General features: G+C 41.8%; 1 protein-coding gene across 1 annotated transcript in view; it reads right to left on the reverse strand.

Moving 5' to 3' along the window:
- Positions 1 to 215: 215 nt before the first annotated feature.
- NCALD (neurocalcin delta) overlaps positions 216 to 20,797 on the reverse strand; it is a 140,354-nt gene continuing 119,772 nt past the window's right edge. The window contains exons 2-4 of the mRNA XM_073632059.1: positions 12,891 to 13,287; positions 7,497 to 7,602; positions 216 to 398 (exon numbers count right to left, since the gene is read on the reverse strand). Of these exons, the coding sequence (XP_073488160.1) occupies positions 301 to 398; positions 7,497 to 7,602; positions 12,891 to 13,268 (582 nt within the window). The 5' untranslated portion in view covers positions 13,269 to 13,287 and the 3' untranslated portion in view covers positions 216 to 300. The remainder of the gene's footprint in view (positions 399 to 7,496; positions 7,603 to 12,890; positions 13,288 to 20,797) is intronic.

A 20,797-nucleotide genomic window follows, 5' to 3' on the forward strand; every position in this document is an offset into this window, starting at 1 on the left:
AAGCAACTACAAAATAATAAAACAAAGTCTTCATCGCAGCCATGTCGAATTTGTTGACCAGCTTTGTAAAAATAAAAATTCAGGTCTGAGGGAGGTCTCTGTTGTTATTCCATATAGAAAAGCGTGAAGGAAACCCAAGCGCTATAGATACGTCCAGCCGCAATATTTATCATTCTTTATCATTCAAACGTAAAGATACCACAGGAGGAGATGGGTAGGTTTGGCTGTGACGTTTCAACACCACAACAAATTTAATTTTGGCAAAAAAAGATTTTATTTAAAAAAAAAAAATAATAAAGTTCAGAACTGTCCGGCACTGCTTGGGTCACACTGAAGTAGGCGGACGATGGATGGGTCGCTTTTTGCCCCCTTGATAAACTCCTCCAGCGATAGTTTTCCTGTGGAAAAGCAGAATTTAAAGTTATTCCTGAATTAAGAGCAGCATTCTGAAATTATCAATTTATCCAACACTTTAACCTAAGCTCTAGGCCACCATACATGCGCAAACACGTGCGTGGGCATATGAACACCATGATCTCACCACACATGTAGTGTATCCCCATAAACGTCAGAGTGAGAGCAACAATTCTAACACAGGAGCTCTTGGTTAACTCTAAACTGTTGAGCTGTAAAGACTTTTACAGAATCACCTATGGAATCATTGGGTAATGTAGTTTTTTTGCGATATCATAGGCGCACACAATTTTAAGACTTGGCATTTTGGTATCTATTTAGTTGACGCAAAGTCATCTTTTATATTTTACCCCCCAAAAAATGGGTAATATATTGTGTGCATTGGCACTAAAATTCATTTTTTTAATTTATTTCTGTAAATTTGTGCAAGTTGTACTGTATGAGTCGTAGAATTGTATTTTTCCCCATTATGGAATGTATACTGGACACCTTTACCTGTCTGCTTCTGTTGTTCTGTTCCTTGTCCTTATTCTTTAATAAAACATTTTAGGAACCAAAAAAAAAAAATCGCAACTATATCTTTTTAGTCTACAGGGGCTCGGCTTTCAGAAAATATATATACAAATATATATAATCCTTTTGGAGGTTTAAGTAATTTTATTGCCAAGAATCAAGATTTTTTGTATGTATGAAAAAATTTTCTCTAGAACCAAATTGGATAAAGGTTATGTAAGCTTTAACAATGAACTTCTATTTGCTACCCTGTAGTCCAGGGGTCAGCAACCTTTTTCCACTTAAGGGTATGTATTCAATGTATGTGAATACATGGAGGGCCGCATTCACCTGCTAATAAATGAAGATAATAATAATCCTAACATAGTAATAATAACAGTACAGGTTTACCTCACTTTAAGGTGCTTCATTAATACAAAGCCAGATCACCCTGAGGGAGTATGTGGCTGTGGACTCGGATGTTACTGACCCCCTTCCCCCCTCCTGGCACCCAAGGGTGGCTGACGCCAGCCTTGCCAGCCAGCATGGTCTGGAGATGGGGTTCCTGTCCCTAGGGAAAATGGGGTTCAGGCCTTTAGGGGAGATGGGGGCCCCCGTCCCCAGGGGTGATGGGGTCCCTCTCCCCAAATGAGATGGGGTTCCTGTCTCCAGGTGAGAAAGGGTCCCTGTCCCCAGGTGAGAAGAGGTCCCCACAAACACACACTGTGTAGGTAGAACAGGTGTACAGCAAGCAGAGCAGCAGAGATCGACATGGGGGCAGGAACTACTGAAGTTAACTTTTCACATTAACAGGCTGTTGATTGGTTGCTTGCAACCAATCACCTGCTGATTAATGAAAAAGTTAACTCCAGCAGTTCCCGCCCCTATCCAGTCCTGAGATAACGCCCGCTCCCCAATGAAGAGGACGGCGTGAAAAATGTCCGCGGGCCAGGTGCTCGTGAATTAATCACGGGCACTGATGGGCCGGACATTCAGCGGTGGCTGGCCGGGTACGGCACCACGGGTTACCGTCCCCTGCTGTAGTCCATTCATTATACTGTTAAAAATGTTTGGTTATATTTGTTAAAAAAAAGCAAAATTTGGTCCAGCCAGAAATTGTGTGAGTTTATAAGTTCTTGTAAACTCTATTCGACACTGAAATCTCAAGCATTGTTATCTGCCCTGCCCAGTTCTCTCTGTGAACTACAAAGAGATAGGGGGAGGGTGGGTCTTCTGCATACCAAATCAGGAGCAAGCAGCCTAGGGGGACGGGGTATAAATACAATGCTGTGAATTAAAGAGGTGTTCCACAAAAATAAATAAAAGTCAGCAGCTACAAATACTGCAGCTGCTGACTTTTAATATATGGACACTTACCTGTCCAGGGAGCCCACGATGTTGGCACCCCAGCTGATCATCGGATCGGCTGTCAGGTGCTGCCACCGCCATCTCCACTAAGCGAAACCGGCAGTGAAGCCGCTTGGGTTCACATGCAATTCCCTACTGTGCATGCGCAAAGTGCGCTGCGCTTTCTAATTGACTCACAGGCGGAGGAAGGAGGAGGGGGGCTTAACTTCTGAGGGACGGCGCAGTCTCCCAGAAGTGGGGACAGGAACCTGTCAAAAACAGGTACCCCCTTCCCCATGAGGTTTTAGGGTTGTCACCCTAGGACAGGAAGCATTATACTGGCAGAATCACCAGGTGAAAAGAAAGGAAAAAAAGTCAGAATAGAAGAAAATAACAATCAACATATCACACATAACAGTCAACATATCAGCATTCCAGCACTACAAGGAATGCAATAAGAAATTTAAAAATGCAATCAGGGTGGCTAAAAAAAAGATTACGAGAGACACATAGCAAAAGAGTAAAAATAAGCCACATTTTTTATTTTAGCTATAATAACAGTAAAAAAACAAAATCGGAGCACATTGCACACTTAAAAGATGAGGATGGGAAGATGGCTGCAGATGACACAAAGAAGGCAACTGTACTAAATGCCTTCTTCGCCACAGTTTTTATGCAGGAAAAAGAAGGGCTTAGCGACAACAACTGTATTGTTAGTGACACAACACATGACATACCCACGTGGCTAACAGAGGCCGGAGTCAATGAAAGACTTGATAAACTTAACAAAAAATAAATCACCTGGATCAGATGGCTTACACCCAATAGTCCTCAAAGAACTCAGTCAAGTTATAGCCAGGCCATTATTCCTGATCTTTGTGGACAGCATAATGACAGGTTTAATACCAGCTGATTGGAGAAAAGCCAACGTGGTACCAATATTCAAAACAAGGCAGAGACATATTCCTGGGAATTACAGGCCAGTCAGCCCAACATCAATAGCGGGTAAATTATTGGAGGGTATGATTAGGGACTATATCCAAAGATTTACTGAGGATAAGAGTATCATTAGTGGTAATCAGCATGGGTTCATGAGAGGACGTTCCTGCCAGACGAATCTGCTAACATTCTACCAGGAGGTAAGCTGCCATCTAGATAGGGGAAGACTTTGCAAAAGCATTTGATACAGTCCCCCATAAATACTTGAGGTCTGCAGGCTTGGACCATAGGGTCCGTGTTTGGGTAAAAAACTGGTTACAGGGACGGGTCCAAAGAGTGGTGATAAATAACATGTACTCAGACTGTTGGAGTGGTAAGTGGGGTACCCCAAGGTTTTGTCTTGGGACCGATTTTATTCAATATATTCATAAATGATATAGAGTATGAAATAACTAGTTCAGTCTCAGGTTTTGCGGATGACACAAAGATAAGCAGAATAATAGACTCACATCAGGACATAGAAATATTGCAGAATGACCTGAAGAAGATAAAGGAGTGGGCAGACAAATGGCAAACGAGGTTTAATGTGGAGAAATGTAAAGTAATGCACGTGGGGGTAAAAACATAAATGCTAAATATTCACTAGGTGGAGAACCTCTGGGAGAATCAAGGATGGAGAAGGAACTAGGGGTGCTAATAGATGACAGATTGAGCAACAGCATGCAGTGTCAAGCTGCAGCTGCCAAAACCGGCAGAATGTTACTATGCATAAAAAAAATTAAAAAAGGGATATACTCCAGGGATAAAACTATAATTCTACCACTTTATAAAACTCTGGTTAGGCCACATCTGGAGTTTTCCATCCAGTTCTGGTCACCAGTCCTCCAGGGCATGTGCTTGAGCTGGAGAGAGTCCAGAGAAGGGCAACAAAACTAATAAGGGGACTGGAGGACCTCAATTACGAGGAACAACCTCAAACACTAAACTTATTTTTGCTGGAGATGAGATGCTTGAGAGGAGACATAATAGCGGTCCATAAATATCTCAATGGGTATCCTAGCATAAGAGATAAACCATTCAGTCCCAGGGAGTGTAAAAGGACACGGGGCCACACAATGAGACTGGAGGAGAAGCGATTTAACCTAAACTGCGTAGGGGGTTCTTCACTGTTAGGTCTATAAAGATATGGAACTCTCTCCCACAATTGGTGGTGGCTGAGGGGAGTATGGATATTTTTAAAAGACTCTAAGGCTACTTTCACACTGAGGCGTGTTGCAGGCGCTATAGCGCTAAAAATAGCGACTGCAAAGCGCCCTGAAAGAGCCGCTCAATTCACTCCAATCGCGTGGTGCGGTTGCAGGATGGTCAAAAAAGTCCTGCAAGCCGCATCTTTGCAGCGCTGTATTCACCGCTCCTAAAGCGCCCCTTTCCATTGAAAACAATGGGGCAGCGCCGCAAACCCACCGGCAAAGCCCGCCCCAGTGTGAAAGTAGCCTTAGGCTTAATGTACACGGGACATTTTTACAACCTCTCCTGAACAATTTAACTTGACAGATGGTAAGCCACGATTAAACCGTCAGTTTTTCCACGTTTACATGCCGCGTTTAGCGTTTAGAAGCGTTTGAAAAAAAAAATTTTTTTTTTTTCAAAATAGCCAAAAATGAAAAACACCTGTAAATAAAAAGCGGCTAAAAGCGAGTTACCGTGTTTAGCCATGTTTAGAAGCGTTTGGCGCTTGAAATGCCTCTAAACTCAGCGTCTGAACTCATTTTTTTGCTTTCCAAAAAAGGCCTCTAAACGACTATAAACTTAAAAGGACACAACATGCAGGGATATGAGAAATCATTATAGACACTGATACATATACACCTACACAGGTTAAACTGGATGGACTATTATCTTTTTTCGGCCTTACCGACTATGTAACTATGTAACATCAACACAAGGACTGGTAAACTGAAATAGAGTAAATTGTTCTTTGTTCCATGTGAATGTAGTGCAATGAGCTTTAAAAGAACTTCACCATTAAAGTTGCAGCCCACCTGGGATAATATTTACCTTCCTCCCCAATCCAGCAAACTATCCTCTGACATAACTTTTTATGGGTAGAAGTACTTATGGTGACCTCCAACTGTCTTTTGGAGTATAGCATACCCATGTGATCACAATATCAGCATTGATATGAAGATGACAAGAGTTCAATTTTCATAGATCTGTTTGACACTCGGTTTCCAGTAATGGTAATCTCCGCCTATTTATTTTTTTGATAATGTGCTCAGTTTTAATGATTCAGGTTTTAGATACATTTATTTAAGTATACATACACTGGCCCAAAAGACGAATGTTGCATGATTTCATTTATTTTGTGCTTTTTATATTTTTATCGCTTATAAAATAACCTGGTTAGCCGTTGCATGCCTTCTCTCATACCTAGGTTATGTGTACCAGTATACAGGCTTTCCTTTCAGAGAATTTTTATTCATGGCACTTATGATCTATGAGTTACCATGGGTTTAGTTTCAAAGACAAATATATTAACCACATGCATTTCTGAAGGAAGGATCAATAGTACACACCCAGAACTGCAGCAGGGGATAAGATCATATCCTATTGGAGCCAACGCTGTATCCTGGCCCAGGCCTAGGGCAGCACGGAAAGAGTCCCTGCCAGCTTACACTACACTGTTAGTGTAGCACCAGTCTGATAGGGCGGACTGGGCTGAGGGGCAAATTAGTCTAGCGCCCCTATAAAGTGGCCTCACTGCTTCCGGTATGCGGGTTTCTAATTTTGACTGTCCTCTCATCCTGGACCACAAACCTTCCTTACTGTGCTATATGTTTTCTGCTACACCATTGACATGGTGATATCTTCTTAGTCCTCTTCATAAAATTATCAGAAATTTGTGCTTAAAGTAGAACTATAGGCAACACTTTTTTTTTTTCATTTTGGATAGAGTAAGGGAGGGTTATAACCCCAGTCAGTTTATTTTTTACCATCCGTGTCCCATTGCAGAGATTTCCCTTCACTTCTTGCTCCTATGCAAATTAAAGAGGGAGTCGCGCGAAAAAAATTTTTTTTAAAAAGTCAGCAGCTACAAATACTTTTAAAACGACACTCACCTGTCCTCGAATCCAGCGGTGTCGGCACCCAAGGCCGAACCGTCCCTTGGTCCTCGGCAGCTGCCGCCGCCATTCTCTGTGAGGGAATCAGGAAGTGAAGGGTTGCGGTGTCCTAACTGGTCCCCGCTTTCTCCTGGGACCCGTGTGTATCCCAGCAGACAGCGCGGGGGGACAGGAAGAGGCATAGACTCCCGTGGGAGTCTATGCCGGAAGTGGGTGCAAATACCTATCTTAGACAGGTATCTGCACCCCCCTCCCCCCTGAAAGGTGCCGAATGTGACACTGGAGGGGGGGAGGGTTCCGAAAAGCGGAGGTTCAACTTTTGTGTGTTGCGCCCCCCCCCCCCCCCCCCCCCCGGCCCTCAGAACTAGTGTCCCCACTCGAAAATTTCAGGGCGGGTCTTCAACAGCAAGGGGTGTGGCTTTAACAGGAAGGGGTGGGACATATTTAAATTTAAATATTTAAATGACACTACTGAGTGCAGCCCTGGGCTATTCTCAGGAACTGCATGTGAACTGTCATTCGAAGAACAGGAAAGTTCCCAAACCACAAGGTAGGATGGGACAATGCAATATTTGGGAAGCTGGTAAATCTGTTTTTTTCCCTCATCTGCATACTGAATGTTTTTGTAAAGGCGGACTATGGCTTGAACTCTCAGCTGCCGTGTACATATGTACAGCCAGACAATTCACGATTTTTTCATTAATAAAACTTTAATTATATTCTTTTACACTCTTTTACACTCCGCTGCCTTCAAGCTCCTGAAACCAAGTAACGCTGTAGTGCTTTAAAAATGTGCAACATTCTTATTTTTTTAAGCAGCTATATGGCCATGGTACACAGTTTTTTTGTAAATGTACCCGATATAGTGCCCACATACAGTAGTGACAGCTATATTGTAAACTGGTATTACAGTATAATAATTAGTTTAACAGTGTAATATTTATGCCCTCAAAACTAGTCTATTAGCTGACACAGAATCACTACAGGAGTGTTCCCATTGAAAAAGGCAGCCTGACCAAATGACCTTCTTCACCATCCATCATTGTATAATATTATTAGCTTATCTAAACTGGAGGGGGAATCCATGAGGGGCCTGGTGACACTACGGATTACCATAGTGCTGAACAGGCTAGTCCTGGTTAGATTAGTGCATATAATACCTCAGCAGGGACTAGTACGTACCATCTCGATTGGTGTCCATTTGTCGGAAGATTTTCTCCGTTCTCTTCTCAGGCGTTGACTCGTCTTCTGGCATTTTCATTACCGAGGAGACCATCTTGTAAATTGCCTGAATAAGACAAATATAAAATTAGATCCTGAAACATTCCATGGACTATTCTCATCAAGGGGTCTCATACTTTTCATGAAGTCCTATTTAAGCAGTTACATTTTTACTTTCCATAAAACCCCAGTGGTCAGTATGAGGCCTCCATACTATATTTATACAAATAGTTTAATGTCTTTGGACATGAAGCCCCAGCATAGCTGACAAGCATAATTCATACAGAATCAGCCCTGAAATAACTATGATGATCACAGGGGAAATGACACAATTGGTAGGAAGGAAACTAATAGAAGATACAACTGAAGATGAGAGCAAAAAATGCATTAAATCTGCAATGCATTTTTCTGCTAAATTTATTATGCAAATAGAATGGGTCTTCCAACGCTGCACCTTTAAGGCTGAACTCTGTGAAAGATAAAAAAATATTATTATACTAAATGTCTATACATTGCATAAAATGCAAATATACATTCTTAATTCATCACTCCTGCAGGCTCCCTCTGTTGCTTTTCTTCTGCTCTGTCACAGGTAATTTTTTTTTAGTTCTTTATTTTTATTTTGAAGAATCAGTATGAAAAAAATCAAATCTCAAGTATCCATATAACAGCTTAGGGTACAATAAGTGAGACATGTCAATACAATGCATACCATCACAAATGCGATGAGGGCACCAGGCCCCCAAGGAACATAAACCTAAAATTAGTAGACCATAAAGAGAGTCTCGCCAACTAACTAAATCACACCTATTCTCCTCCTTTTTTCCTGTTTTAAGAGGGTAAATTTTGAACCACAAGTCAAAAAGGGGGGGGGGGGGGTGTGCATGTAGGGGTGGGGTAGTAAAAAAATGGGGGGGGGGGACCAGGTGAGGATAGGGGACGGGCCTAATGCACTTTGACATCATAACCACATATATGTTCACGGACCAGCAGTCTTGTATTGTGAGGATCCTGAGGACCCATCCACAAATCAAGGGGAAGAAGGTAAGTATAGTTGCTTTTTCTCTTTCCCCTAGACCAGAGATCTCCAAACTTTATGAACAAAGGGCCAGTTTACTGTCCATCAGACTTTTGGGTAGTCGGACTGTGGGGACTGGAAGTAGAAAATGTGCCAGCATCAGTGGGAGTAAACAATGCCTTAGGCTCGGTGGTCAGTGGACGTCCAAAAATTACACAGCTCCTGTGGTCAGTAGGAGAGGAATAGTGCCCCATCATTGGTATTAGTGGGATGAATAGTACCCCATATTTTATAATAATGGGAGGAATCATGCCCCATTGTTTACGTCAGTGGTAGGAATATTGCCCTATCATTTGTGCAAGCGGGAAGCTACATGCCCCACTGTTGATGTCATTAGAAGGAATGGTACCTTGTTGTTGGTGTCAGTGGGAAAAATGGTGAATGACTTAAGGGTCAGGTAAAGGCAAGCAAAGGTCTGCAACTTGAAGACCAATGACCTAGTCCTAGACTAAATGAGCATTTAACCCTTGCAGTGTAGGGGAACCCCACTGTAGGGATACTTTTTCATTTCTCATGGACTTCAGATTTAACACAAAAAAAAAATGGTGTTAGAAAGTAGACCAAACATTCTTAACTGTACATACACTATATTGTCAAAAGTATTGTGAAACCTGCCTTTACATGCACATGAAATTTAATGGCATCCCAGTTTTAGTCCGTAGGGTTCAATATTGAGTTGGCATTCCCATAGACACACTCCTAAACCTTGTGGACAGCCTTCCCAGAAGAGTTGAAGATGTTATAGCTGTAAAAGATGGGCCAACACAATATTGAACCCTGCCAGACAAATGGGGAATGAATCCCCCATCTGTTTTTAGTGGACAGGATAGGATAGGATCGGATGTCGGCAGGTGTCAATGGGCACATGTCGGTTGACAACTGCCGGTCCATGGGTGGCCGATCAGGTCTGCTTAAAAAAAAACTGACAGGCGTACCCGATTGGTCCGCTCGTGTGAATGGGGCCTTAAAGTAGAAGTCCACCCTAAAACTAAAATCCCTGCATCTACAGACATCGACAATCTAACACTTACCTATTTAGCCCTGCAAAGAAGAAAACGGTATACATACCTTTTCTGCAGGCGATCCGACCCGATCCCACACTGAGCTATCATCTGCACCTTCGCTATGGGGGAAGGTGCAGAGGACACAGCCAACAACAGAAGCCCTATACTAACTCTATGGGTGATGTCACTTCCCTTTCATTTCACAGCCGTTGTTGGCTGTGTCCTCTGCAGAGCTTCCCATGCTGGAGACCGGATCGGAGCGGCTTCAGAAAAAGTATGTATACTGATTTCTTCTTTACAGGGTTAGATAGGTTAGTGTTAGAATAAGCATGTCTGTAGATGCAGAGATTTTAGTTTTAGGGTGGACTTACAAAATTTTTTGCACGTACAGAAAAATACTTGTTGATCTTGCTGGAAATCCAGTGTCCTTGTAATCATAATAATGAGGAGTAGGAGATTGGAAGGTGTTCTCTAGTATAAAATAACGGAAAAAAGCTTGAAAGGAGAAAATGACCACATCTAAGGACTAGTAAGCAGTAATATATTACATGTTTGCTTTTGGGTTTAGATGCACTTTAAGGAGATGCTTCAAGTTGCTTATGAGCTTCTTTAAGTTTCTTTTACATTCACAATGACTTGTATGGGGTACAAAACAAAGCCTGTGTACACAGGTCATAATTCTGCAGTGTGATTCATCTTCTCTTCTTAATGCTTCAGTGTTCCTACCCAATCCCCTCCACTGGTTACTAAGGCAAGCCATAGATGGCTGCAGGAAAGAAAATCGCTTGATTTCCCCATTAAAACAGTCAGTGTTGATGTGGGAATCCCTCCTGTGTGGAGCTATCTGTTCTCCCGGCAGGGGGGCACGGGGAGCCGTACCTGCCAGGAGAACACAGTGATTATTGCCAGCAGCTGTAGCTTGTTTCAAAGGAGATGCATGCTTTTTTGACCTTGCATATGTATGTGGGTCATATCCTGAAGGTGAGAGCATGGTGGTGGTGATGCATGGAGGTGAAATAAAAAAAGGCAGAAATGCATGAATACGTAATGTGTCCAAGAGAGTGTATGAGAATACTAGATGTGTTAAAGTGAAGAAACAGAGGGGATGATTTACTAAAACTGGATAGTGCACAACCTGGTGCTGCTCTGCATAGAAACCAATCAACTTCCAGGTTTTAGGCTGCTTTCACACTGGGGCGGTGGGGGCGTCGGCGGTAAAACAGCGCTATTTTTAGTGCTGCGGTATTTGGCCGCTAGCGGTGCGGTTTTAACCCCCGCTGGCGGCCGAAAAAGGGTTAAAACCGCTCGCATAGCGCGGCTATAGCCGCGGTATTGCCGCGGTATAGCTGCGCTGCCCCATTGATTTCAATGGGCAGGAGCGGTTTAGGAGAGGTGAATACACCGCTCCTTCACCGCTCCAAAGATGCGGCTTGCACAAGTTTTTTTTCTTCTCCTGCCAGCGCACCACTTCAGTGTGAAAGCCCTCGGGCTTTCACACTGAACAAACAGTAGAAGCAGTTTTAGGTCGGTTTGCAGGCGCTATTTTTAGCGCAATAACGCCTGCAAACCGCCCCAGTGTGAAAGGGCTCTTATTGTCAGCTTAATTGAACAAGCTGAAGTTAGAAGATGATTGGCTACCATAAACAGCTGCACCAGATTCTGAGTGCTCCAGCTTTAGTAAATCTACCCCAGAGACTTTTTGTATGATTTTGTGTTTATATGGTAAATTAAAAAGGGTGGTATATCAGTTATAGTACCGATCAGAGCTACACCATCTTTTTGGATTTATAAAGGTTTCTTTTTTTGGGATAAGAAAAAAGGTGTTTGGTGTATTAAGTAGCAGTGCATAGGCTTTTTACATCAATAACATTGGGTTGCTCCTTTTTTAAAGAAAGATAAAAAAAAGTGCACTTAGCCAATCTGCCTCTCTTCTCTGACCTTGTGTTTGTGGTTCGGTCAAAGTACCACATTCATGGTGGTCCTGTCCCTGCCTCATGGGGTTCTGGTCGAGGGTCTTTGGACCTTTTTTCACATACCTATCCACAAGGACGCTAAATTAGAACTGCTCCATTGTACAATCCCGGGCCTATTTTCCTACCAACAGAAATTGGCCACCTACTTATTTATTTCCGCCAAGTGTGTGATTGCCAGGGCCTGGAAAAAGCCTGCTGTCTCGTTTGCAGAGGTGAAGAGCATCTTGACGACTCTATGATCAATGAGAAGATGACCAGTAGCCTCCACGACTCCCAAATTTCTTAAGGTGTGGTCCAAGTGGTGGTCCTATGCTCTTCCAACCCTGCACCTGACCAGCTTGGGTCTTCCCACCAAAAATCTTCCAATCCCCTGGCTGGGGGACCTTCTCAACGCTCTCTAGTCTTTGCCTCTCTCCTCTTTTCTTTTCACCCCCCCTTTTTTTATGCTTTTGCCTAGTTTATGTTTTATTTGTCCCCCCTTTTAGTGGACCCCCTGCACACAAGGGCCCAGGTATACAGTGTCCTCCCTAGACCCCGGTTGGGAGGGCATTGTAGTTCAATATAATACACTTATAGGCACATACTGTTTGAGGCTTTTTAGTGGCTATATATCGTGCTTAATGTTTATGTCCCCTGCTTGGGAATTCTGTGGTTGTAACCGTTAATATAACTCAATAAAAATATTGTAACAGAAAGTACCACATTCATGAATTGGGTATAGCTAAGATTGGGTATAGATTTACTTTAATTCCTTCACTTTGATTCTAGGTTTGGCGGTGCAGAATATGCAGTTTATTTTTTTTTAAATAAATGAGAAAATGTCTGCTACACCCATATTTGGTTGCCGATACCCATGATTAAGAACCCTTCTACAGAGGGACCATATCCGAAAGGGCAGTAGATACAGCCATTTTAAGGCTGGAGTTCAGATTTACTAACATGGGTTTAGTTATACTTTAATGAAAATAATGTCATCTTTTAAAACAGCAAACAACTTCCTACACAAATGGCTTCCCCAATCCCACAAGATTATGCTGTAACTTTGGCCACTTTGCAAAAAAACACATAACCATTAGGCAAAAACATTTTTCTTTAATTATGGTCACCCTGTTAGCCACTCACTTCTTAGGTGTTGTCACTATAACCAAAAAACAGCAACAAGAAGAAAAAAAAAGCTACAGTAATCAAGTTACTGTATCTGGGTAAAAGTGATTACTCCTTTGACAAAAAAAAAAAAATCGTGGTTGGGTCTATTAAAACACAAAATGACTTAATTTAAATACTTAAATAGGCCACTTACCTGTACTATTTCCAGCATCTCCGATTTGCTGATATAACCATTGCCATCCAGGTCATACATACTGAATGCCCACTTCAGCTTCTGCTCCAGCTTCCCCCGGGATGTTACGCTCAGCGCTATAATAAATTCTCTAAAGTCAATTGTCCCATCGCCATTAGCATCGAAAGTGCGGAATACATGTTCTGCAAACTTGGAAGCGTCCCCGTAAGGGAAAAAATTCCCATAAATTTTTTTAAACTCTTCCATTGTTAAATGCCCGCTGGGACAGTCTCTCAAGAAGCCTTTGTACCACTCCTGGATCTCATGCTCCGTAAAGTCCGTGCTTTCTAGTAAATCCTGCATGACCTCAGGACGTAGCTTACTGTTCTGCTTCCCCATGATGGCGTGTGACTTTCAACTAAAGATATAAAGAAAAAAAGAAGATGTAAATTAAACTCTCATTGTTTATCCATGTGTGTGCTTAATATACTGCATATACATACCCATATAGTTTATAAAATACCATAAGACATGCAATTACTCTGGGCGAGCTAGTAGCATGTTCATTTAAAGTAAATGTTTAGGTAAAATAAAATAAAAAAATATATAACAACTCTGCAATACATGCATTTCTTGCCAAGTGCAGCTCTTTAAAAACACTGCAGGCATAGAAAGATACCTGCTCAACTGGACTATAGACCTGTTCCCTTCTCCTTTTTTCCATAACACAGGTGGGAGTTTTTCAGTTGTTAATTGCCATTAAAGACTAAAAGTAGGTTCAGTTCTACAAAATTATTAAAGTAAACGTACTCATGAAGCATACAGGCTACCATTGCTGATCTCGCATTCTGAAAGCATTGGTTGTGTGGTTGCCGAGTTGATCAATATCTTCAAGACTTTCTGAGTCTCTGACCAAAAATAAGCATTCAGATCAGGAGTTCTGACTTCACTTTGGCTCAGTCCTGATAAGATCCTGAAACTTTTATATCTTGATCAGTGAAATTCATGGCACTGTAATTATAAGCTCTAACCCAAGGTAACTAATCAAAAAACAGCAACCATTATATCACTCCTAGAAGACATTCACCATTTTTGACATTGGACAATAATTTGATATCTAGGTACACCCAAAGACACCACTGAATGAGGGCCATCAGGTGTTCTGACTTTACATTCACTTCATCCTGATAAGCTCCTGTAACTTTAATATCTCTTTCAGTTAAACTCATGCCTGTAATCTGACATCAATATGGCACCCACAGACACTACTGGGCATCAGGAAGATTGGGGATTGGACAGGTTGGGAAGCCTTGCCACGTTACTGTAGTTTTCCTACCTGTCCTGCTTCAAGGACCTAAACATAAATGACTGCCAGATGCAATGACGCCGATCGTACATCCAACCCCAACTTAGTGCCTTCGGCCAGCTTAATGCATCTCAATTTAGTGAGTGTTTGATGAGTGGCTAAGGGGTTGCGGGAAAGACATTTGCTTGATTCCCTCATCAACACACTTTTTCATATACCTATCATATACCAACACACATTCTTTTCTCCTGCCATGGGGTGGGCGCTAGCAATAAACACAAGAGAATCTGGTTCTGGAGAATTGATCGATCAACTTGGTACATTCAGCCTGCCCATTAACAGTTTTCACCGTAAATGGCTGGCCTAAGCCTTTAAAGCCATCTGACTGGATGCAGCGTTGTTAGGCTGCCAATTTTCCAATAGAAGGATGTCGGGTAGGAGGGGGCCAACAGGTCACCTACTTGATTCCTGTTCTGGTGACAACTATAAAATGTTGGGATTTCCATAACTTTCTCTCCATTTGGCTAAATAGTGGAGGTGACGCCCTCTAGTGGGGGCACATAAAGAAATAAAAGTCTACAAGATGTTCTAACCCATAACTAACTCTACCCAAAACAAAAACATGTATTGGTTAGAGTTATACTTAAACTTGTCTACAGACAATAGATGGTGGCTGACTTCTGAACAAGCACTTTGGACTAATTAGTATGTGTAGGAAGAGAGGAGGATTGTGGGTTCCAACTGTCTGGAGGGGGAGGGAAGGAAGGAAGCAACAGCAACTGGCTGAGAAAATCCATTGCAGCCTATTAATTTATTTTATCATATTTAATATTCAAAAGGTAGTGTAAACAAGCATTACATCAAAGAAAAGCACAAATAAGCGAATATTATTTTTCAGGGTTGTCACTTTCGCTATTTCTTTACATAAATTGTCACTTCCTCTCCCACGCTGGGTATATAATATATTCTGTCCAAACATTTCATTTTTCTTAGCACCCAGATTGGCCGTATTAACAAGTACCTTACAGCGAAATTTGTCATTTCCAAAACCTGTTACATCGGTAAAGAAAAAAATGCAAAAAGAGTAACAGCAGTTAAGGTTTTAAGAGGACCTATCCTACAACCTAGAAAACTCTACCCATGAACTCTACAGCCTGGCTAAAAGCTGAATATTGTGTGTATAATGATAGACATTGGCTAAATCCCAACTCCAGGATTATCAACCGTGATACCCCCCCCCCCCAATCCTTAAGAAAAAAAAAAAAAACACAACAGTATAGTATGGAGAAAAGAATCTGTTGGCCGCACATCCGATAAATTCACCTTTATTGTAACATCCTCCAGAAAAGCACTCCACTGTACAATCAAAGAGGGAAAACAGCACACCAGCCAACGCATTTTATGCTAACAGCACTTATCCCAGCTATAAAGAAGCGCTGTTAGTGTGAAACGCGTTAACTGGTGTGCAGTTTTCCCTCTGATTGTATTATGGAGTGTTTTTCTGGAAAATTTTACAATAAAGGTGATTTTATTTGATGTGCAGCCAGCCACATTCTTTTCTCCATACTAAGAAAACTACCAGAGCCAGCAACTGCTAGTGTGCCAATGGAGGTGGAACAGGAGGCTGACCTGGACCCGGGTTTACTCTATTAACACAACACTATACTTGCCTTAAAAGTGGAAATCCTGTACATATAGGTAAGCCTATAATAAGGCTTACCTATAGGTACTGTAAATATCTCCTAAACGTGTATCGTTTAGGAGATATTTACTATATATACAGCTGATTACGTCACCGGTGCATGCGCTCTGAAGGAACGGCCACCCGGGCCATTCCTTCAGAATTCTGTGTTGTAAATGATGGCTCCCCCACGCATGCACGGGAGTGACATCATCGTGGCTCCAGCCAATCACAGAGCAAGAGTCCACGGACCCGGAAGGAAGACGGGTGAAGATAGAAGCGGCCTCCAGCAATGAGATCGCATTACTGGATTGCCTAATTTTTTGGTAAGTTTCACATAATATGCTAGTATGCGATACATACTAGCACATTATGCCTTTACCTTGCAGGTCTGAAATAAAAAAAAAAAAAAAAAAAAAAAAAAAAAAAAGAAGCACCCAGTTTGCAACCGCTTTAAATCCCCATTCCAGGCTATAATCATTTTTTCCTACCCTTCCCTTCAATCCCACCCTAACCCATCCTATTAGGCATTTTATTCCCCTTACCTTGTGAGGCCAGATATAATCACCCAAGTGATTATAATCACCTAAATCATCAAATATGAGCCCCCCCAGGTCACCTGCCACCAATGGTGCAAATGAGCTTTAAATTCTGCAGTATTATTGTCCTATGACAGCCCCCTCTTTTCTTTCCCCCTCTCACGGCTTTCAATATCATTTCTACGCTGACGACACACAAATCTATCTCTCCACCCCTCAACTCACCCCATCAGTCTCCTCACGCATCACTAACTTACTAACGGACATATCTGTATGGATGTCACACCACTTCCTCAAACTCAACTTGTCCAAAACTGAGCTTATAATATTTCCTCCCCCACGTTCCTCTTCCCCCGACTTCTCTGTCAAGAGCAATGGCAAAATCATCCACCTGTCCCCACATGTCAGGGTGCTAGGTGTTATCCTGGACTCTGAACTCTCCTTTTGGCCCCACATCCAATCACTTTCCAAAGCTTGCCGCCTCAACCTCCGCAACATCTATAAAATAACTCCCTTTCTAACCAATGAAACCACAAAGCTCCTGATTCACTCCCTGGTTATTTCTCGTCTCGACTACTGCAATTCCCTCCTCATTGGCTTACCTTTAAATAGACTATCCCCCCTTCAGTCCATCATGAGTGCTGCTGCCAGACTCATCCACCTTACAAACCGCTCAGTGTCTGCTACCCCTCTCTGCCAATCCCTCCATTGGCTGCCACTCGCCCAACAAATTAAACTCAAAATACTAACAATAAGTTACAAAGCCATCCACAACTCTGCCCCCAGCTACATCACTAACCTAGTCTCAAAATACCAACCTAATCGCCCTCTCCGTTCCTCCCAAGACCTCCTGCTCTCTAGCTCCCTCATCACCTCCTCCCATATCCGCCTCCAGGACTTCTCCCGAGCCTCGCCCATCCTCTGGAATTCCCTACCCCAATCTGTCAGACTGTCTCCAAATGTATCCACCTTTAGGCGATCCCTGAAAACTTTACTCTTCAGAGAAGCCTATCCTGCCTCCATCTAACAACTGCACTGCTTTCTCCATTAGCTCATCCCCCGCAGCTATTACCCTTTTGTATAACTTGACCCTCCCCCCTAGATTATAAGCTCTACCGAGCAGGGCCCTCTGATTCCTCCTGTACTGAATTGTATTGTAATTGTACTGTCTGCCCTCATGTTGTAAAGCGCTGCGTAAACTGTCGGCGCTATATAAATCCTGTATAATAATAATAATAATAATAATTTTCTAGCACAGGCAGTGGGCGATCTAGAATGACGTGTAAACAGTTTTATTCTATAGCGTTGTGAGCTCAGGCCGGTACAACAATGACTCCCTGGAGGTGTGTCCATGACCGCCTGGACTCACAGGAAGTTGGGTAAATGACCTTGAGCATCTTTCAGCTTTGAAGAGGAGTGATATATAGTGGAGAAGCAAACTTCCTGTGGGGAACAGCCCTGAAACTCTACTAGTGTATACCAAGCTTTAGAGGCATCAGATGGTATTGTTATCCAGTATACTTAAAGCTGAACTTCATTCAGCTGTAAGCATCCCCCCCCCACGCATATATCCACACTGTGATGTGTTGGTGGTTATTGCTCATATGTAATGCTTCCCAGCAAGTTCAGGCCAAGCCAGAAATACTGTTTTAGGGCTTGTTGGCCCACTTTATTTAAACAAAAAGGAAAAAAGTTCTACCACAGCGGTTGCCCTCACAGTGGTTTCCATCATCACTGTAAAATACAATTTTTTGCGCTATAAACAAAAAAAGACTGTCAATTTAAAAAAAAAAAAAAAAAAAAAAAAAAAAAACACAATTTTTTTACTTTCTGCTAAAAAACATATCCAATAAAAAAAATTAAAAAAAAAGAAAAATATAAAAAAAAAAAATCGAATTTCTTCTAAAATTTAGAACAATATGTATTTGGCTACATATTTTTTGTATAAAAAATCCCAATAAGTATATATTGGATTGATTTGCACAAAAGTTATAGCGTCTACAGACTATGGTATATATACTGAAATTATTATTATTTTTTTTTATACTAGTAATGGTAGCGATCAGCGCCTTATACTGTGATGTTGTGGCAGTCAATCTGACACTGACACTTTTGAAACATTGTGGGAACCAGTGACACTAATACAGTATTCAGTGCTAAAAATATGCATGGTTACTGTACTAATGACACTGGCTTGGAAGGGGTTAAACAGCTAAAGTGATCAAAGGGTTAAAGGTGTGCCTAGCCAGTGTTTTTGTTTACTTTGTGTGCTGCTTTTAGAGATGCGGCCAAAGCATATCGGCCGAAAATGGGGTTATCGGCATTTTGCCAATAAGAGAAAAGGGTGCCGATAATGATGCCGAAAATTTTTGCCACGATTTTACTGTGTTTATGGTGTGTTTTTCTTAGGTCATTATTAGTGAGTTATTGATGCGTTCTCAATGCATTTCAATGGGAAGCTGTGTTTTTGGTGCAGTTTTTTTTTAACTGACCAAAGATGCAGCAAGCAGGATTTTTAACACCACAACGGAAGCACATCGGACCAGTGTGAAGACATACATAGAATTTAAAGGGATACATTTTTCTTGAGCTTTTTTTGCACTAAAAAGGTGGCAAAATGGCAGAAAAATTCATTTAAATTTATGATATTAAATTAAACAGTTGAATATAAGACAATTATATATGAAAATATGTTTTTTTTTTTTTTTTAAAATACTGTCATTTTCGGTTTTCGGCTACATTTTCAGTTTTGGGCACCAAAATTTGTATTCGGTGCACCTCTACTTTCACCAAGGGATGTGATGGATTTTGTTCCCTGCTTTGCAGATAAAGAAAATCCATCCCGTTCCTGCTGACAGAACGGAGCTCTGCCTTGTTTACATATGCAGAGCTTTATCCAACCTCTCTTTCGGACAATCGGCGGGTGCCGGCCGACATTCATTTTCCAGCACCTGCGGATCAGCTTCTGCTGTGACTAATCACAGCAGAAGCGGTGCGCCCCGTATGCAGAAGTGCAGAATTACGCGTATATATACGCGATTCTGCACAGAATGGGCGCCCTGTAGCAGTAAATCTGCTATGGGGCAGTCGGCAAGTGGATAGTTTGCCTTTAAAATTCAGTTCCCTTTTCTGTAAAAGATAAATATTTTTTTTTTATCTCATGCAATCAATAACATGGGGCATATCATTTACGGTACAGACAATCCATAGCCAGCATTATGTTTATCTGTTTTATGGCCATCAGTGAAGGTTTATGACAAGCTCTCTTTAAGCCCCGGAATAATCTTCTCGAAACATATGCTGACAATCTGATTTGTTGCGAAGCTTCTCAGATAACATCTCAGCAGGTGTCTTCTATCTCCCATTCACTGCACTTCAAGACCTAATCAGCCTTGAAACTATTTGCATATTTCTCCACTCCAGCACTCTGCCAGGTTAGCGGGTGAACCGAGTACAAATGGAGAATATGTGAATGGAGATACTCCACACGCTCCACTTATAAGGCTGACTCCATTGGCTTCTGTGCACTGCAGAAAAAGGAATCTAAGAACATGAACACCATGTATTGTTCCCATTCGTTTTTCGTTGCATTGTTTATTAAATGGTAGTGGACTTTGGGCGTACTATGTATGCCCGAAAAACTTCAGCTGCTACCATTCCCTTGTCACTCTTGCTTGGCAATTACTTGGTATGTATTGCAGTGTTTGGATCACTGTTTAGAACAGCCGTTCTCAATCTTTTTAACACAGAGAAACCCTTTAAAAAACTTTCTAGTCTCAGGGAACCCCTACTAAAAATGACCATGTCTACAATTCATGATACAGTGCTTAACTTTTTCCACATTTTATGTTACAGCCTTATTCCAAAATGGATTAAATTCATTATTTTCCTCAAAATTCTACAAACAATTCCCCATAATAACAACGTGAAAGAAGTTTGAAATCTTTGCAAATTTAATAAAAATAAAATGTACATAAGCATTCACACCCTTTGCTCAATACTTTGCTGATGCACATTTGGCACCAATTACAGCCTCATGTCTTTTTGGAGTATGATGCTACAAGTATGGCATACCTATTTTTGGGTGGTTTCTCCCGTTCTTCTTTGCAGGACCTCTTAAAGGAGTTGAAAAAGCTGAAGCTTTTTTGATCCTAATGTATTCTATCCATTAAGATAAAAAGCCTACTGTGTGAAGCAGCCCCCGTAATACTTACCTGAGCCCCATCTCTATCCAGGAGTCTCTCGGCCAAGACTCTCCTCCCGATTGGCACAGGAGTGGCTCCATTGGCTCCCATAGCTGTCAAAGTCAGTTAGCTAATCAGGAAAGATTGGGGGTGGCGCTGAACTGAAGCTCCATGTCTGAATGGACACATGGAGCTGCAGCTCGGCTTGGGTGCCTTTA

This window comes from Aquarana catesbeiana, linkage group LG05 (assembly GCF_042186555.1).
Source record: "Aquarana catesbeiana isolate 2022-GZ linkage group LG05, ASM4218655v1, whole genome shotgun sequence".
Classification (NCBI taxonomy): domain Eukaryota; kingdom Metazoa; phylum Chordata; class Amphibia; order Anura; family Ranidae; genus Aquarana; species Aquarana catesbeiana.